This window comes from Periophthalmus magnuspinnatus, chromosome 14, assembly GCF_009829125.3.
Source record: "Periophthalmus magnuspinnatus isolate fPerMag1 chromosome 14, fPerMag1.2.pri, whole genome shotgun sequence".
Taxonomy (NCBI): Eukaryota; Metazoa; Chordata; class Actinopteri; order Gobiiformes; family Gobiidae; genus Periophthalmus; species Periophthalmus magnuspinnatus.
In genome coordinates this window covers 22,695,256-22,716,717 of record NC_047139.1, presented here as the reverse complement: position 1 = coordinate 22,716,717, position 21,462 = coordinate 22,695,256, and the positions used below count along the sequence as shown (strand labels likewise).

General features: G+C 38.5%; 1 protein-coding gene across 2 annotated transcripts; it reads right to left on the bottom strand.

Moving 5' to 3' along the window:
- Window positions 1–1,282: 1,282 nt before the first annotated feature.
- map6a (microtubule-associated protein 6a) lies at window positions 1,283–20,964 on the bottom strand. 2 transcript variants are annotated; one of them, XM_055226452.1, is made up of 5 exons: window positions 20,300–20,964; window positions 9,654–9,864; window positions 8,779–8,993; window positions 4,285–4,395; window positions 1,283–2,406 (listed from the first exon to the last, which is right to left on the bottom strand). In XM_055226452.1, exons 1-5 carry the CDS (start codon window positions 20,701–20,703, stop codon window positions 2,262–2,264), a joined length of 1,086 nt encoding a protein of 361 aa, XP_055082427.1. In that variant the 5' UTR covers window positions 20,704–20,964; the 3' UTR covers window positions 1,283–2,261. The 2 variants fall into 2 exon arrangements, with proteins under 2 accessions (XP_055082427.1, XP_033834866.1); XM_033978975.2 differs by having other exon boundaries at window positions 2,188–2,406; window positions 19,997–20,842.
- Window positions 20,965–21,462: the final 498 nt, after the last annotated feature.

Genomic DNA, 21,462 nt, shown 5'->3' with positions numbered 1-21,462 from the left:
CCTAGAAACCCATTTTCTGTTTACTGTTTGTAGGTTGTAAACGACCATGTACCAGCCTCATACGAGAGGTGCTATTTCTGCAAATGGGTTGAGTGCACACAGATTTATGACACTGGTGATGCTCTAAATCTTTGATTCTGACAAAACGCTGCTGTGAAAAAGAATGAACCTGATTTTGTAGTGCTCCCTCAAAGTAGAAATGAAATACAATGTTTTTACTCCTCTGCTGTATTATCAAGAGTTATTTTTGATTTAGTTTTCTCTTATGTATCACGTATAATGAAAAAATACAAAATACTACTTTGTATATTAAGTGCTGCATATGGTGTCATGAGGGAGAATTGTGACTATTGAATCTACATTATCTTTTGTGTTGTGTTGTGTGTGTGACTTTAAAGGTGCATTAAGCAACATTTTTAAGAGGGCATTACATTACATGGAGATGTAATGCTGGAATGCTCCAGAGTATTGCATCATTGAATGTATGTATCTCCAGACAGACTAGCAGGTGATGCCACTAGGCCGAGTTACTGGTTAGATCTGTAGTGAGGAGATCTCTCAGTAAGAATGCATGTTTTCTAAGTCTTTGTGTGCAAAAAACTCTAACTGAATAAATGCAAGATAGAAACGTTTAATGCCATACTGTGGAACATTCTAGGCAAGGCAAAAACATCTCCATGAAATTGAAGAGGTGTCGAAACCCACACCAGAATGGTTCCATTGTGCACCTTTGGCATAGTAGTCCCCTAAGATAATAAGCACAGAGGACAACAAATATTGTCACTAGATTAAGGAGGCAATCTAACAGAAGCACGCCCACGGGACTTTAAACAGAGACGAGGGGCCTTTTTACTCTCACACACCAGGGATACTGTCCTCAAGAAGTTGGACTGCAGATGGCACTGCCGTCCTGCCTCCGCCGGTAGGAAAACCCACCAAAACCAGTTCTGAGGAAGAGCGCTAGTGAGAAGTCGAAACAGTCAGGTATGAAAACAAACTAAACCTTGGTCTGACAAAAAGAATCTATTAAAACAAATGTCGGTATACTGGTCTGCACAATGTGGTCAAGAACAGCAAGTTAAAGGCAACATTAAAATAACCCATGTGTTCGCTTGTACTATTTTATTAACACTAAAGTCAGTTAACCAAATACAGTACAGTTTGGATGTGTATACTTGGTTTTGATGATCTTGATATACTATACTGTATGTGAACTAAAATGACTTAGCACCATTGCAGATAAAGGAAAAACAACCAATGTGCCAATTGTCAAACATGCGTGGTTGAAATGTAAGAAGCTCCCTGGGTCTGGAGCTCCTGGACCTTTGTAATGGGATGTGCCTTATGCTACTATTCAAATATAATTATAAATTCTAAATCTCTGGTAACACTTTATAATAACTACACCTGAACTAGCCTGAAAGAGCATGAACAAAGACTGAAGTCATAATGAACAAGTAGTTTATTAAGCATGAATCAGGCTTAGTGAGTACTTAAAGCTGCCATCTGCAAGTTTATTTGATTTTTTTAAGCAGTACAAGGCAAATGTGAAACCTGTTCCTCTTCCGTTTACCTGGCCTTTGTTCAGGCTCAGCTGTGCTCTCTGGTCTTCTTTTGTCAGGCCAAAGCTAGTGGTGGTATGTGAGAATACAACAGGGGCAGGTTGACCAATCTAATCACAGATGGTATCTATAACTATTCTCATTTTTAAAGGGCCCATATTGTGCTATTTTCTGATCCATGTTATAATGTTGTTTACGCATCACAAACAGACCTGGAGTTGTGTTTTGTTTCATTCACACATGTTTAACTCACAAACCCTGCATATTTAGGCTGACTTCTTCTCTCAAACAGAAAACACTCTGTTCCACCTTGTGATGTCATTGAGTGGTAATAAAGGAAGTGCTCCACAGTGTGTTTAAACTCCATACACCTTCACTAGAATCATTTAGATAACTTCATCCCTGGAATTGTCAATTTCTATTGAACAAAGGAGCTGTTAACTTGAAAACTACCACTTCATGACATCACAAGGTGGAACAGAGCATTTTGAGCTTTGGAGATGTAGACAGACTAATTAAAAATTATTACTCAAACATGTGTGAATGAAACAAAACACAACTCCAGGCATTTTTTGAGGAGCTACTTGTTCATAATGAATTAAGTTGTTTGTCATGTTGTATTTAGGCTAATAAAAGTGTAGTTATTATAAAATGTTACCAAATCTTGTACTGAGAGCAGCAGTATCTGTGCTATATTGACTAATCAGTCTGTTTGACATCTAGGGCGAAGCGTACACTGCTCCTCCGGGGCTCCGATCGGTCCAGCAGTGGTTCGTGTGGTTCTCCTCCAGCAGAACTCGGGGAATGATGATCACCGGGTCCGACAACATCTTCCTTAACATCTCTAGGGGGCAGCACATCGTTAAGACAGCGGAAGAAGAGAAGAAGAGACACAGAGAAGAGACGTGATGAGGTAAGTTCTCCCAGGCCAAAACTCATCATCATTGGACTGGTAAGAGGAGCACCCTGTGACCACTCATTCTTGGTACAACTCACAAATATATAGTGGAAAGGGAAAAAGAGCCTAATTATTCAGTTTGAGTGAGATCAATGTAAGTTAATGATTGAGTCAAATCCATTGATCAGTTTTTACTCACTGTGACTGCAGATTGACAGTCTATAAGTGAAATGAGGGTCACGGGGTGTTCAGAAAGACTTGCACAAAACAGCCATGTAGGAGTTCTCAGGTGATACTTACCCTACACGAAAAACTGAATTTACTGAAGCTATGTTATAAAAATGTTGCAGTTCAAACAGAAAACAGTGGAAGCATGCCAAAGGTGATAAATAGACACAAGATCTAGTTCCTTCTAGGGATGCAACAACAACAAGACTCCATGTAATTTTGAGTCATTCAGTGCAGTCTTTACAATACAACTCGAGTGTGACTCATTATACACATGTGACTCATTAATCCAGCGTGTTTATCGTGCCATATTTTCACAGATTTGAAAAAAAAAAAAAAAAAAAGCTCCACTGTGCTATATCCAAACCAACCAGTTAAACAAGTTGCTGGTCTGCCATGATAATTATGGATAATGGAACAATAGTTTAGGTCAGTATTTATCACTGCGACATTTTCTTTATAGTAGTGGGGAGCTTTTTGTTGTGTTTCCGAACTATAAGATTTGGGCTGTAAAAGGTTAAATAAATAACTTCTATGTTTCATTAAGTGTTTTATTTATTGCAGCTCATTAGGCGTGGGACAATATTGAAATTTGATGTCATGATTATCATGGTCAAAATAATTGTCATTAACAATAATATCACGATAATTATTGCAGTTGCTGACAGTTTAAAAATGTTCTGGATTTTAATAATAACTATGACTAGGTTCCATATTTAAACAACTGTTACAGTGTTTTGTACTTTATTATAAGTGACAATAAGACATTAGCATTTGTGTCTGTATTCTATATACATTACAATGTGCAATGTATTGTTATTATTATTATTATTTTTGTATTCACTATGATATTCTGTGTTCTTAATAATGATTGGATTGAATTAAATTAAACTGAACAATGATGTAGTGATGTAAGTGATCATCATGAATAAGTACATGTATTTCTGCATTCTGGTGATTTAATGGCGATTATGTTTTTTGTTGACTTTGTTATCGTCTCATCCCTACACCTCATGTTCATTTAGAATACTATATGTACATAAAGATTCATGTTTTTAGGGGAAATCCTGCTTTAAGTTTATCATGTCAGTGGCATAAATTTATTTCAGTATTATCGTTTATCTGTTCATCTGATGCCAAAAAAGTATCAAAATCGAATCAATATTCCAACCTAGAAAACTGTAGTGTTGCATCCCTAGTTCTTTCATATATTACATAACATGACACAATGGAAATGCACAATATACATCCAAAAGCGTTTTTTTGACCTTCACTCTTATTTTAAAGGGCATTGTATTCTATAGTCATGCAGTTTGTTGTTGTCAATGGTCAGGTGTGAGTGACTGAACAAAACTATGTCTCCTTAAGAACACGTGTCTTAAGGAGCGTTCATGTATCGGTTATGGCTTCAGGCAGCCTACTCTAACGTCCATATGGAAGAGAAATACAGTGTGGTACCACCTGATGAGTATAAACCAGATAATATGGTGCTTTCAAATCAAAACTGACTACGCGAATACAAAAGATTAACCAAAATGAAACCACAACATGTATGAATATGACTGACGTTTGTGGCTCTTAGTTTTTCGCTGTTACCTGGGATCAGGAAGAGCACAGCCCCACAGGTGTTGTTTTAGAGTCTGCACCCAGCCTATATCGCGGATTGGCTGGCAGAGTTGTATGTAGTGGTACTGTTTTAGCACAACCCTTCAAATGAATCAGAAGGCCACTCATTAGCAAACATCAAACTTTAAACATTTATATTAATATACCATGACTATTACAATGCAAAGTTGGGTGAGAGGAACAAATGATCACAGCATTAGAAAGTGAATGCTCTTACATAACGAAGCAATGCACACTTTGCATATATGGGGAGAAGAAGCACATGACATCTGGTTCTGAAATCAGTGTCTACACATCCATTTGCCTTACATGTGGCTGCTGAAACACTAAAGATTGATTAAATGAACTTGAAACATATCAGCTACCAGGGCTGTGCAACTGATCGAATTTTAATAGAGATTGAGTCATTTTTATAGTCATAGCAGTAACTTTTGGACTTTTTAATCGAGAGGTCTACGGCCAATCCTCTCGCAGTAAAAACAGTGGTTTGGAGGAAGAATTTGGACTATTTTTTTGTGGTAAAATGCAATTATTAATAGGAAATAAAATTGAAAGACAAACTACAATAAAATTGCCAATTTGCAATAGATCAATATGAGATTTTTTTTTTTTAGCCCAGCCCTGTTAGATAAAATATGAAAAAAAAATTATATTAAATTAGCATCTAAAGCAACATGCAAGACCTGGATGTCAGAACTCATGGCAGAAGGCAACGCAGGCTTAAATGAGTAGAAAGTCGTGAGAGCACAATTCTCTTCCATGTGGATTGAAGTAGTTGTTTTGGTCTATTTAAAAAAAAACAGACTGACAGAAAACACTGACAGATACCTGCAACTACTAACCCCCCTTTACTCTCAACAAAATAACAAAATAATAATAACCAAGACAATATATATTTTCTGCTTCTTGCATTTATTTATCTGTTTCTTTAAATATGAGCAAGCAGATAGTAACACAAATACGTCACAGTCAGTTATTATATATTCAGTGCCCATCACATAACTTACTAAGCCAAACCCTCTATCCTCATTGTCACAGAAATAGCACCAATAGTTTATAATGTGCCAAGTTAAAGTGCATATGACAGGTTAGACCACTAATCTGAACAAAACATAGTTAACAGAATTATAGATAAGAGTTATTACTTTTTTTTAATTTTTATTTTGGTGAAGGATATAATTTTGCTTCCTGGTTGGACAGGGGGAGCATGTGACATACCTAGAGGTAATTCCATAAACTGTTACCTAGCAACCATAATGTAAACCAGGGCCACTGTTACCAAGCAACCATAATGTAAACCAGGGCCACTGTTACCAAGCAACCATAATGAAAACAAGGGCCAAAATTCAAATTCAAAGCCTAAATTTCTAAATAATTACAATTAGACTATTAAAAATATAGTACAAGACTTTTATTTTGGTAAATCGATGTTTAAAATGACAGAAAAATGTGTTCCTTCCTGTGTTTTTGTACTTTTTATCCACAAACTACCACTTAACCGATGTAAAACTACAATAAATATTTACAAAATGCACTATCACCACCCACCAGATCAAGTAATGATTATAAAAACATGAAAACCTGTCATATGCACTTTAAGTTAAGTTTACATTTACTGTTCCCCAACAAAAGGCTGCAAAATACAAGAGATGGACCATGTGCTCAGCGACCACAGCATGGAGGAGCTACTACTGATTCAGACAACAGAGGAAGCAGTCATCCAGTGGACATGAAGGGCACAGCTAAAATACACTCTCAGGTATACACGATGCACACTCGTGATAACTCATGAAACTATGAATGGATTATAAACAAAGTCCAAAAATAGAGCACTTTTTAAATTATAAGAACAAAAAATGATGAACTGAATTATAATCTGAATGAAAAATGGCCCATGAACCCAGTATGCAGACTTGATACACATTGAATTATATACAGAATAAGATGTAACCTAAATTTAGTTTAATAATTAGAAATAACTTGTTTACAGTCTTTTTACTTATAACAGTAACAGTCTACAAACATACTTACTTAAACCAAGTACCAACCAACTTAACATAAACAAACAGATTGGTCATTAGCTGCAACAGAGCATTGCATATAAGATTAGAAGATTACATAGTATTAGCTTATTCTTGAATGTCTTGTGAAAAATAACTATTTATACATATACTTATAGTACATATCTATCCATTATGTCTATGGCAGTGCTGTCACTTTTATCTGTGACTGGCTGTGTTTTAGGAAGGGGCTTAGACCAAAATTAAATTCTAAATATAGAAGTCTTTTTTTGAGGGATTGTTATTAACTAACTGCACTACCACACACTTTTGACTTTGTCCCTTAATCTTGATTCTCCAAACTAAAATGTTAACGGTGCACTATGAGACTTTTCTGGTTGAAGGTCCAACACCCGCTGGTATATGGATGTTATTGCTTTGCTTGAAATGTTCCACAGTATAGCATTAAACTTTCCTATCCTGCATTTATACAATTACAAATGATTTTATTGCTGAAAAATCTCTTGATAAACGTGTATTGTTACCAGGATTGTAACATGACCAGGTGCCGTGAAGTTTAAGACCATACTGTGAAACATTCTAAGAAAATGCATCAAACATTTCAGGTACCGAACCCTCCACTAGAAACATTACATAGTGTAGCTTTAAAGCAGACCTATTATGCTTGTGTTTGCTATATAGCTGTAATCCATGACACCCGTGGATCATTATGTTATAATTTGCACATTTTAAATCCCGATATTCATTCTAAAACGACGTAATAATAAAAGAAACAAGTCTGCTGACTTCTGCGTTAGAAAACTACGGTGCCCAATGAGAACTGACATCACCATAAACGTCATCACAACAAAGAGCCAGCACCTCTGATGGATAGAGGCAGATCACACTAGCGAGCAGCGGATTTTTTTTCATTTGTACCAAAATGACTATGCAACGCTGCTGAATCCTGCACATATCATCGGTTAAAAGAAAATTCAATTCGTAAACGTAAGTACAGAGCAGTGGGGGTGTGATGGCAGTGAAAACGAGGATTCATCGGTAATATGGCGTCTTGAAAATAAGCGATTAAGGATTACTCAAACATGCACAAATCCATCCAAATGCAACTTTCAGAAGCTGAATGAGAAGGGGAAACAACTATAACATGGTTAAGAGTTCTGGAAAGTTGATTGTGCATAATAGGTCTGCTTTAGGAAAATACGCTTTATTCTACAAGTTCCACATATAAGCAAATCATTACTTTAATACAAAAGTTTAGAATGGCCCAGATGGTTTGTTGGCAACAAACTGTTGTTGCAAAATGGCCTGACATGGACTGAAACATCACCTGCAGATGTTTTACATGATGTGAGATTGGGACAAAAAGGGATCCAGAGAATTCTTCAAAATAAAACTGTACATGACCAAAAAGTGCAATAATCGATGAGACATTTTCACAGTGAACAAAGCTTTGTGACTGGCTAAGAAATTCCACACGAACTCATGAGTACAATTGCAAAAAAGCATACAGAGCAGATACAAGCATTTATGGATACCCAAGCAGGACATTTATCAAAGATTTTCAAATGTTGGTGTCTTCTTTTTACCAAACGTTAATCCTTTTCTTTATGCCAATACTAAAATCCTTGATAAAACCCAAATGAAGCAATCTGCACAGCTGATCAAAGCCAAATTGCTTGTCAATGGGCACATGCATCTAGAAGAGACATCTATTGGTTAGCCAGGCAGCCTGTAACCATGGCAACCACAAGATGGAAGCCTGCGCAGTGAAGGTGGGTGGGAGAACAGAGGATGCTTGCGCCCACTCGCTCTAATGGCAAATGTCATGTCTAAAACCCCAAAATCTTATTGTAACATACAAAGTTAGTCAAGAGGTAGAGAGCAGACAGAGGATGAGTGGACACAAAGTAGGACTGCACGATGTATTGCAAAAGTATTGTTATCGCAATACCATATGCTGTTAATGTTCTGTATTTATATATTGATGAATTATTTTGCCTTATGGTATTATGTGCAGCGCTTGTGTATAAAATGTTGTGTACAGATAAAGTAAATTTAATTATTATATTGGTTGTCCAAAAAAACTAACTATATTGCAACATGACCAAAACTGACAAAAATGTATAGTATTTTTGTAATTAAAACTGTTAACAAAGCCTCACTAGTTAATTAAGGTATGCGCATTTTAGTTTCAATATAACTGGAATTATTGTGTCAAAACATACATTAGAATATTGCAATAATACCATTATTAAAGGAATTTACTGCGAGTGTGAGCTGTGATCTAGTTTATTAAAAGCCATATCACAATCTTTTCCAGTATCGTGCAGCCCTAATACAAAAGTTCCAGAGGACAGAACAGAAAGAAAAGATCATTTTGCAGCCTCTGGTTTTGTGTTTCCCTCAAATTGATAAATAAAAAAGTAGTGCTAAATGATTTTACTCTTTTGCCTCAGCCAGTTTGTTGTTGATCTCTTTACTTTTCTCCTTGTCGCCCCCTGGTGGCCGGTCTGGCTTGTTCTCTGAGGCGGTCTTCTTGGTGCCCCTCCCCGCAGCGCTCTGTTTATCTTTGGGCTTCTTCACTGGCTTGCTCTGGCCCGCAGCAGCTGTGGCTCCAGACTTTTTGGGTTTGGAGCGGGAAGGGCTATACCTGTCGAACTAAGAACGTTGGATAGTGCGTGTGAGATTGTTGGCTGCGTGTAAAGTAAACAGTGATTATAGACCCTTTAAACTGTTATGTCGTCAGAATGTTTAAAATTCCGTAGTGTAGGCAACTGGATGTAAAATCAAGTAGGTGGATTTACTGATTTTAAAGTCTTTATAATAAAAACAAGCAATAGTTTTGAATGTCTGGGTAGAAATTCCAGTTTGTTGACTCCATTAGTTTAGTTTTATGCTTAAAATTGTACTTCAGCTTGTTAAGGTACACTTTATTGTCCTGTGTGTGTATTTGATCCGTCCTTCACTGCCATTGAAGCAACCTGTCAGGAGCAGTGGCAAGGACCCATCTTGAGATCTTGAGCCAGGTTTGGCCAGACTGCCTTAGCTGGAGGATGTTACCCATGCTGCATGTTACAAACTCCACACAGAAAGGCCCAGGTGGCCCGGGAGTCGAACCCAGAACCTTCTTGCTGTGAGGCATAAGTGCTAGCCAAACCAGATCCTAATTTCCTATGTGAAACTGCATAATGGTCCATTTTACTTTGACCTCCAGCTGCCTCCATTCAGAATTTAGAGTGTGTTTGTTCACAAACTTTTAAAGGGTCTATAAACAGCATTGTACAGGTGACGTGAGGAGAGCTTGTCGAGGGGTCTTACCTGTTTAGTGGGGTCTATGTAAGGCTCGCTGTACAAACTGCGTATTCTCCTCCTCTCCTGGGCCTTATTGTCGGCGGGCTGCAGGGGCGTGCCTTTGAATGTGGCGTTGTAGCTGGTCTCCCGACTCGTCTTCCCGTCTGGAGGGAAGTACTGGGACTTGGCCCGGATCATCTTTGCTGGTTTGACATCTTTGTAAGCCTTGAATTCATTTCTGTGTACAAGCATAAAGTATTGCAGTTAAAAATCACAATAATTTTAATAATGCATTGGATTTAGAGGTGGGGGATTGAAAATGTATAATATTGCAATTGCTGTTTTGGAGATATGCTAAATTTCAATAATTCAATAATAAAACTAGAAGGCATATTTTTGCACATTTCTAGTGGATTGCCACATCATCAAAATATTTTCCCTATCGCTGACTCCTGATTGGATTTATACAGCTCTGTTTACACTGCATTATTCATTCACTCCACACTCTGTGGTGGTAAGATACATATGTAACCACAGCTGCCCTGGGGCACACTGCCTGAAGCGAGGCTGCCAATCTACGCCATCAGCTCCTCTAACAGTGACCAACACTCACGCACACATCACATTCATACCAGGCAATGTGGGTAAAGTGTCGTGCCAAACCACACAACAACAGCATCCACTACTAGAAGCACTGCCCCCCCACTGTGGCATCTGGTATTCTCTGCAGTCTCCCATCCCATAACCAGGCCCGTGCTTAACTTAGAGATCAGGCGAGATCAAACATTCTCAAGGTGGTATTTATTTAATAGTTGTGAATGCTGCATAAATATTAAAAAAAAAACAAAAACAAACTTACTATCAGTGTTTACATGTGTGATGTAGCATGTCATTTTAGCATAGAACAGAACTGTATAGAAGCGCTAACAAGGGGGCGGAGCTCTGTATGCACCAGGAGACATTCAGCAGCACTGCAGTTCTGAAGGTCACGCTGAGATGAATGATGCTACAGTACTCCAATCACTTTCTCCTAGTCCATAAATCATTCTTTTGACGATTACCTTTTTGTTTTAAGCACCAAAGGGCTGTAAATAACTGCTGTTTGTACATTTCTTCTTGTAAAGTGCCTTTTATAAAACAACACATTGCACAACCTTGCACATTTCTCTTACGTGGCTAATTTATCAACAGAAAGAACCAGTTTCTCTTCACAAACAAGAACCAATCTACAAACAACATAACTTTGCCTGTGGCTATGACTGAATCATAACAAACACAAACGACTCAGCAATGAAGTAAAACTGTAGAATATTCAAATTCATTCAACATCAAAATATACACTGATAATTTTGATGTTAGCTCATGAAACGCCATGTATGAACCAGCTGGAGACTTGATTTAACATTTGTGCGCAGATTCATTTAGCTTATCTTTATTTATACAGGGAGAGCCCAATGGGGGTATTCAAACTTGCCTTTTCTTAGTGGCACCAGTGTATGCAGTTTTACATGTTCTTGAAATGTATCCCATTTTTGAGAAGCATTTTTTTTTACCATTTCAGTTGTAGTGCAGCCAGTTTTTAGACATAGACAATCATGAGATCTTGTATTAAAAGTTCCCTTATCAAAGTGTTATTCTCTTTTGACAGATACTTTTTCATAAAGTGTACAGTGATTGTTTTTAATTCATCACCTGTTATGTAATAGTGTGAAAAATCTCCAGACATACAGTATTACAGTGATGGTCAGTGCTGGGTGTAAAGTTCAAACAGCCAATGACAGATAACTAATGACTAACTTTTGGCATGGATAGTTGCGCTAATACTGCAATTAATCACAACACAGTGACATTTATGGTATGTCAGACACATTTGTAATTAGAATATAACTTTAACGTTCTTGCTTATTTAAAACTGCAATGTGCAACTTTTCTGGTGTGGGAAGAGTGGGTTCTGCCACCTGCTTGACGCTACGGAAATAAAGCTTTTTAAAAATATTCCACATATGGCACATGTTTAATCCTCAAAACTATCTCAGAAAACAAACATACATACTTTCTACTTCTCCACAGATGTGACCTGTAACAACCTGGTGGTGTCAGTCGCTTGTCTCCATGGAGATATATATAGTTAAATACCATGCTGTGGGACATTCAAGGCAAAGCATTACCATCTCCATAAAGACAAGCAGGTGGCGTACAATCTACCTATAAAAATATACAACGTCTATCATGATATCTCGTAAAAACTATTTAGGCCTATTATAAGAACAGTGGTGAGTGTTTTGTCTATACCCACAGTGGAGCACAACAGAGACGTTACATAACAGTACCAAGTCCACTTTCAATGCTGCAGTGGGGCCAAGACGCACCAATCCAGAGGAAGCTTATACAACAATGTCTAAAGCCAAGGGCGTAAAGTAACCACATGATAGTACACACACACAGACAGAGGCAGACTGTGAGAGCACCGCGCGAAACCTCCAACTGTACAGTGACATAGCTGCTATTCATCCACATATGACCCAACAACAATAACACAGTGTCTCGGGATCCAACTGTGCTGGGTACTTTCAAAACAAAACATTTGTAAGGATAACAATGTAATGTGTAAAATATAGACATAGGGCTACAAGTCTCTAAAGGGGGGAATTCAATGGTAATTTAACTTATACATAGTTAAAGGTCCTAAATTACAAAAAAAACAAAACAAAACAATGATAGAATGTTGTTACCTCATCAAAAACATAACTGGAGTTGCGTTTACCTTAAGTTCTGTACAGATTGGCAATTCCAGGGCTGAAAATATCCAAACGATTCTAGTGAAGGCGTATGGACTAAAAACACAGTGGAGCACTTCCTGTATTACCACATGACATCACAAGGTGGAACAGAGTGTTTTTTGTTTGCGAAAAAACTCAATATGTAGTGTTTGTGCGTTAAACTTGTGTGAATGAAACAAAACACAACTCCAGGTCTGTTTGTGATGAGGAAACAACATTATAACAGATCAGAATATAGCGTAATATGGGCTCTTTACCCTAATTGTATCTAAGATTTTACAAACAAGTTTAAAAATGTTAGTAAAGTTTATCATTTTACCCCGTGGTTGGTCATGAGCAGTAGTTACGACATACGTAGATGCAATTTCAAAGCTGTTGCCCTTGAACCATAATAATAACAAATTCCAAAATGCTCCAATAGTTCTGATTAGACAAACAAAACTAAATGATAACCTATATTTTGTTGAATAAATGTTTAAACTGTCCCTGCATTTTGGATGGAATTGTTTTGATGACATCGGCAGAGGTAATCTGCTAACAACTCGCTGCTTCTTCCTGTATTTTTGTACTTTTTTTGTACTTCTTCTCAACTTTATTCCACAAACTGCCATTTAACTGATAAAGCTATGATGAAGATTGATCACATACTATCCTACCAACCCAAGTAATAATTACAAAAACATGAACACTTGTCACTTGACTAATAATAAAAGGTTACTCAAACATGTACGTATGAAATAAAACAACTCCAGGTATATTTTTGAGGAGGTAACATAATTTCAACATGGTGTAAAGCTCACAAAACATTTATAAAAGTCCATTTCGTGTAATATTGGACCTTAAAGTTTCATAGGGACGGCTCCATTCATCCCTGAAAACATTGTCTCACTACACAGAGCCCCGGGAGGTGGTTAATGTTGGATGGTGTCTTGGACTGTACATCACTGCAGTGCTGACTCCAGTTAAGGGCAGTCAGGTGGAACAGAGCACAAGATACTAGAGGGAATGCATTTGAATTTTGTAGTTTGTATTTGTAGTTTCTCTTGCTTAGTGTTTAAAAATGCAGTAAAAACAGTGCAATTTTGTCATGTTTTCATCATCAACTAATAATAATTAAACATAAATTGATGAATGGGACAATTGGAGACTAGATGTGCACATAATGTTTTAGAATAATGTTACTTTACATGTTCAGAAGCTCTAGACATTTCTATAAGGAATAAGACGCTCATGGTTGAGTATCACATGCCTGTCTGTTGACTTTATTATTGCCCAAAGAACTGTTTTAGTCAGATAAAATCATCCCTATCACCTGTTTTTATTTTTAGTATTACCAGGGAACAACAAGTTCATACTGTGAGAGTGTGAGAAAGTATTTGAAGGCAACTGTATGACAAATAAGTATTCTTATATGAAGAGAAAGCTGGCAAAAAACATAGTGTATTTTTAGCCTATATATTATGTCATTGAGGTTGTGGTTATGAGGCTGTGACCAAGGCTGGACAGCTGGACCTGCTGAGAGGTTGTGCTAAAGGGGAGGTCAGTGATAGGGTATGTAAGTGACCAATGGAGTCAGGCATTTCAAGTATACTATCAATGATGGGGAGAATACTTTGACAAATGATTTAGCCACAGAATACCGATTACCTGCATTAACGTGTAGTAAGTATTTTTACCTGGCTCAATCAGTGTACTTGTTTTGCACCCTACCACTGGAGCCCAATATACAAAGTACTAGGCCTACTACAAATGGGAATAGTGAATATAGTGAATACAGTACATAAAAAATTAAATGTATTATGTGACACATTTCATTATATGGCTTAGAGTAATAAATACTTGAGAAAGTTCACATTGATTTGAATAATTATGTGTAAAAGTGTAAAAAATAATATGTAGAATTAAAACAGCTTTATGTTAAAAATGGACGTCTGTAATGTATCTATCACTAATTAGAGAAGACAACTGCACGTGCACTACAAGAGAGTTTTCATTTTTTCCTTATTAATTCACCTTATTCCTGAAGTTGTCGTGAGCGCTGCCATCGCCATTCGGGTTGTATTATTTTGCACGAGGCTGTTTGTCTTCACAGCAAATAAGTTCTACAGGGACTACAGAGCTGTTTTAAAGCCGACAAGAGAATCAATGCAGTGTTCACTTGTTAGTCAGATGAACTTAGAACATTTTATACATACCAACCTACTTTATATTATACTTTAGCAAAACTTTTTCTCATTGAAATTAATGAGATTCCCAAAGAAAGTGTGATTTAGTAGCATTTAGAGGAAAGTGGGCATGAAAGAACATAGACTGTATAAAGAAGTGGACTAAGGGAGTGTGACGTCACCCACAGCGTTCGGGTCGAGTAGTTAGTAGTAAGATGAATTTGGAGCCGAGTTCCATATTTGGAATTCCGACTGTGAGTATCATAGCAACCAAAGAGCCAATCTGGAGCAAGGCTGTTGAAGATAACACCCCTTCCCACTCGCACCGCTGGTTTAGCAGGGAGCGGGCTCTAAGCAACACTGTGAATCAAACCTGTTGCTAACGCTAGCAGGAGCGACCTTGGGGGGAGAAGGTACCTGATTGGTCTGTTATTGATGTTCATATCTTGATTTACGCACATTATAGCCAAATTTTTAAAAAGAGGATCATATAGTGTGGATTAATACAAACATTTTAAGGCCAAAATGACGAGCCTGACAGCAGCAGTTACAGAGAGAGGGGTGACAATTTTTCAATGTAAAATGAATTGGAGCCAGAGTCGATGGAGCTGGAAGCACGCCCATGCTCACTTCCTATTTGGAACGAGGTGGCTAGCAGGTTAACTATGTCCATTTATATATACAGTCCATTTATATATACATCTGCAAATTGCGTGATCAAGTACCACCATGTATTCCTTTGATTTGAGAAAAGAAACTCTATGCTGACTATCACCAAATGAAGGAGTAACTGCACCGGAATATAGCTGATTCTGAATACATATTTTCTGCGCATGTATTTAGTTACTTCCCAACATTATATACTACATAAGCAGCTTTTGTCACTAGTACTGAACGTAGCAGTCCTTTCTTACTCCAGCAGAGACAAAAGCTGGCAGGCCTTTTGTAACGCAGCCCCCAGAATCAATGTGCCCACTCACACCAGTTTGAGCTCAGAAGAGTTTTTCTTGGCGTGTCAGCGGGTGCACTCCTGGCTCCGGGTCAATACTCCGGCCTCGTCTCTATCTCACAAGCTGCAAGAGTCGTTTCCTGCGTTAGCCTTCTCCAATGGAAATCACCCTCCCATCAGCTACTACAGCACTAAACAGCCCCTCGGGAGTCCCATTAAAAGTGACTTTAATGAAAAATAGATGTACAGCACCAAATGATGATCATGTAACTGGGACGCTAAAAAGTGCCATAAGACAGACAATCTATGCTTACTTTTCACTTGGAGGTTGTTAGTTAGTTACTTTATTAGATAGTTTTGTTTAATTAGTTAGTTTTCCTGTTAGCTTGTTTGTTTGTTTGTTAGATAGTTAGTTAGCTTGTTCGCTTGTTAGTTTATTAGTTAGCTTGTTAGTTAGTTTATTAGATCGTTTGTTTATTTGTTAGTTTGCCTGTTAGTTTGTTAGATAGTTAGCTTGTTAGTTAGTTAGATAGTTAGCTAGCTTCTTTGCTTGTTAGTTTATTAGTTAATTAGATAGTTTACCTGTTTGTTGGACAGTTAGCTTGTTTGTTTGCTAGTTAGCTTGTTAGTTTGCTAGTTACCTTGTTAGTTTGGTATATAGTTAGTTAGCTTGTTAGTTTATTGGTTAGCTTGTGACTTGGTTTATTAGATAGTTTGTTTATTAGTTAGTTTGTTAACTTGTTAGCTTGTTAGTTTGTTTCTTGGATAGTTAACTTATTCATTTGTTACTTAGGTTGTTAGTTTGTTAGTTGGCTTGTGAGTTTATTAGCTAGTTTATTTATTAGTGAGTTACTTAGTTAGCTAGTTTGTTAGTTAGCATGTTAGTTTGTTTGTTAGGTTGTTAGATAGATTGTTTTATAGTTTATTGGTACATTAATGTATTAAATAATGTGTTTGTTAGTAAGTTTGTTTGTTAGTTAGCTTGTAAATTAGTTTATGAGTTAGTTTATTAGATATTTTATTTATTAGTTAGTGAGTTAGCTTGTTTGTTTGCTAGCTAGTCAGTTTGTTTGTTTGTTTGTTTGTTATTTCCACTGTCCCTGTAGTACCAAAACAAGTAGCATGACTGCATAGTCTTCTTTCATTCACATCAGTTCAGTTTTAATCAGATTATGTAAGTTTGTTAGTTCCACCAGCAAAGCACTCACTAAAGACCGGTATCAACGGAAATCTGATCTCAGGGATTTAGGAATTAGGCTGGTTACAGATTTTCACTATCTATTAGCCAAAATCCACAGTTGTATGACTTAGAGAAACTAACAAAATAATGATAGTATGATTTGAATTGATTTTATTTTCATTTTTCATTTTTTGACTTGTTTTTCAGTTTTTGTTTTAGCAGAGAGGCAGGATGTGTTTGTGCATTCATGGCCTGCTGTCAGATGTACACAAGGCTCTGCACACTCCATAAGAGGATCATGATAAATCCTCCCTACTGGCCTCTTCACAGCCAACACAGACATCACTGTGCCTTCAGAAAATGACAGAAAAGACAAAGACTTGTTACTTTGCGAGACATAACAACTAGCGATGTAACAATAATGGAACTATTGTGATTTTGTATTGTCAAAAATCTCACAGTGACGTCATGGTTGTCATGAAGACATAACAGTTATTAAGCACTTTTATACCTTAAATATTTGGATTATTTGGATCGTATGAAAAACAGGAGCAGGTGTGAGTAGAAATGTTTATCACCAGATTATTAAAGTGCATTAGTGACACCAATGTATCCAGTTTAGCATGTCCTTGAAATGCATTCTATTTTTGGGAAGCAAAGTAGCCCCCTTTTTTTCCTGTTTCAGTTCTAGTGTGGCCAGTTTTTGGACATAGACAATCATGAGATCTTGTCTTAAAGGTTCCTGTATCAAAGTTCAACAAGTAAGAGAAATATTCAGGCAGTCTATCAAGTAGTCCCTTATAAATACATTTTATACAGTGTTGTTCTCTTCTGACTTTGTCTTTCACAATAATTAACATTCTGTTCAATGCATATCCTGATAATATTGTACTGTGAGATGTGCATATGGTTGCATTCCTACCCTATATACAACTATTTGACAGAAACAGATTTTTTACTAAACGTCTTTTAACATATAACACCACACTGGCATCTTTCCTTGCATTTGAAAACTAAACAAAACACCACATTTGGAATTATTATCTGAATATTCTTCTGTCAGACTACATCAAGCACATAACAGAACAATCACAATAGAAAGAAACTCATTGTCTTTTCTACTGCAGAAATGGCATCTACAAATAGGACTATAACAAAGCCCCCAGCTACTGTGTTATATTTATTCTCATGCAAAACATGACATTTGAAAATATGCCCCAAGTTGGCACTGAAGGTTACATGTGACTATGGATACCTTCATTTTGTTAAGGTACACTGCAGAGTTTTGCTCCCACTAAAATCGCCTGAGAGAATGTTATTTAAGCTTGTTCTGGGATATAGTTGTGCCAAATGAAATACAAGATCACTGCTCAGAATCAAATGCTTTTCCTTTATCAAATTCTGCCCATTTTCGCCATCTCAAAATAGAACAATATGTACTCAATAATTTTTTCTTTGTACTGAACCTTTCTTTACTTCTTTCATTTTTTTCTGATAACAACAAATAATCAGTGATATCAAGGAGAGCAACTTTAGCATACTAAATATTGTTTTGATGTTGATAATGTTCATACAGTACACCACTCTCTACTTTATATCTATGTGATTACTTAGTGTGCAATATCATGTTTGGATAAATGGTAAATGGTCACACCTTTATACAGCGCTTTTCCATCTTCAAGGCACTCAAAACGCTTTACATCAAGGAACCACTCATACACATTCACACACACATTCATACACCAGTGTACGTAGACACTGGGGGTGAGGTGGGTTAAGTGCCTTGCCCAAGGACATACGACAGCTTTCATTTATGGGGGCTGGAATCGCACTGTCAACCTGTGGATTAGTGGATTGGACCACTCAACCAATGATGTTTATGTCGAGAGTGGGATTCGAACCACCAACCTTCGGATCAGTCCATACTGTCTTTACAATACACCACTCTTTCACCTTACATCTAAAGCAATACTTGGTAGGCAATATCATGTTTGGGGACGCTTCCATTTTGTTGGTAACTTTAAAAGTTAGTTCACTCTGTTTTTGGTGCAGAGTCAACTTCCCACTTGTCTCCATGGAGATGTTACTGCTTTGCCTGGAATGTTCCACAGTATGCACAGTATGGCTATAAACTAAATCTATTTCTACAGAGACAAGGATGTAACACCACCAGACCACGTTACAGGTCAGATAAATAAACTGTTGAACATTTCAAGTGAAGCAATGACATGTTTATGGAGATCAGTGCGTGGTGAACCATCAGAAAAGTTACATAGTGTATCTTTGTACAGTGTGGTATAACTGTGAACCAAATGATACTCTTCAGGACAGTTTCCACACCGTATATTCTCAAACAGAGAGCACAAACGTGACCCACAGCTGACCTCCACCAGCTTAATAGAGCATTATCTCCTCCACAGAGCCTCATTCTGCTACATTAATGTCATTATTTAATCTGCTCTGTACTTCTTCAGTGATAGCCCAGGCTAATGTGCTGTAAGCTTTTATTTACACTCACTACTAACGGCTTCTTAAACCAACCTTGTAGCCCCGCGGGAAGATCAGAGTGGGGTCGTAAATTTGTGACGCGCTTGGAGGCTATTTTGAATATTTATTTATAAATGTACAGGATGGAATAAAACAAGGCCAGATAGATAAACGGAATTGGTGCGTAATTAGTGGTCTTTACACCTGAGCCCTGCCCACCTGAGCCCTGCCCCCTCTGCACCGGAGCAGACTCACTGTGCAGCTAGAGTCACCAGTCCTGTCCCCTGCAATTATCAATAACAATAAAAGCCCAGAATTTACGTTCATTCACCCCGGGGATACGCTGCATCATCACAACTGAGATTATGTCCATGGACCAAAGCATCAACACAGACATACACTTGTTTTTCATTTTCTTATATGAGAAACATGAGGGTATATTCATCCGCCCTCAACTAAAATCACAGCAGAAAGATAACACATGGAAGTACTTTTAAATAACTAAACTGATATAGGCCTATTGGTAGTCATATTGTTTATGCTATTATTTTGACCTGTGTTGTCATCTTTACTGTAATTGAATGTATTTTAAAACAAACTAACATAAATCATACACACAGAGACAGCACTGTCACATCTCTGTTTCAGCATATGGTTTGTGGTTTGTATTTTTCTGTAGACAGATGCAGTGCCCTCACCCAGAGTGACCCCATGACCCCGTTTGTATCACAGGGGCTACTGCACAGGGGCTACTGCACATGGCTCTGCAGTGCACCTCACCTGTAAGAGCCGTGCACGTGTGCGCTCACCTGTACGAGCTGCCCGTAGTGAGCTCCTGTTTAATCTGCCTGTTGACGGCATCCGCCGCTCGGCCTTTGCCCTCTCCTTCCGCCTTTAGCCCCACTCTCTTGTGCCCCTCCTGCTTTGCTGAGCGAGTTTTCCTCTCCTGGCTCTGCAGAAGGTCTTTCTCTTGCACCTGGTCTGCAATAGCACTTTTCTCTACACCGGTGTCCTTGGCCGCCTGATGCTTCGCGAGCCTTGACCTGTGGGGCGCGCGGTCATCTCCAATGGAGATGGTCGCGGGGGGTCTGGGTATCCAGGGGTGGTCGTACCTTTTGGGAATGGGCCAGGGCTTGAAGTCCTTCTGATACTGTGTTTCACTGTTGAACGGTGTCTCCGGTCCGTGATACTCGTTCCTCGGTTTACAGCTTGGCTCCGGGCGCACGTTCCAGTGCTTAAAGTCCTCGCGCATCACGGAGCTGCACGCGCGCTCCTCAGAGAAGCACCTGCGCTGGGTACCTGCGCGTGCCGTGCGGGGATGCGCTCGAGACGGCTGCGTTTCTATGGCGGCTCGTGCCGGGGGAGGGTGCTGCAGCTGCGGCTGAAGCTGAACGTGCTGCATCTCGGAGACGTCCGTGTATTTGGTGAAGACCAAAGGCACCGCAATGTCAGCCTTGTCCAGCTGGTTCCAGAAGCGGGCCATGCAGCAAGCCCTGGTGATACAGGGCCACGCCATGGTGACTGAGAGCACAGCCGAGGAGCAAAACACGATTTTAAATATGAACAGCAAAAACACGCTGGGGTATCCGTAGAGGCTCTTGACAGAGAAACAAGATGTCCGTGCGTCAGCTTGGAGGCTGGAGTCAGATGTCCATCGTGACTCTGGAACTCATCTGAAACGTTCTATCGTTTTTGTTGTTCATCCACTGGAATAAAGGTCCCGCTCCTCTCCGTGTGTCCGCTCTGCCCCGTAGCTCCTGTTTCATCACTTTACGACAGGCCACTGTAGGAAAGACGACCCCGCCCGCCTGCTCAGCATCCCACTGGCAGCGCAGTTTGCGCTGTCAAAACAAGAAGGTGAGCGGGAGAACAGCCACATCCACCTGAGGAGACAAAGTAAAAGCTCTGTGACCCTTCTGCTACACACAGCTCCAGGATATCAGTATACCACATGAATATGACGGTGTTATTGGACAGGCTGTTATAGAGAGGGACAGAGGCCAGGCCTATTCACCGAGGAGCACTAAAGAGCCCCGCGTGTGGAGCCTTTATTTTGAAGGACCGTGTGGCTGTATTAGAGGTAATTATTGTTGTAAAAAACTTGACCAACTTAATTGGTTTGTTTTTATGACACTTTTGTAAAATTAGCCAACTGTAATGGACCGACACCTCCATGATCCAGTGAAACGATTAGGACAAGGGCCTCGTTCTCGTCCTATGCATATTTCATATTTGTTTTAGTATGTTTCATACAGGCAACTACAATTAATATAGT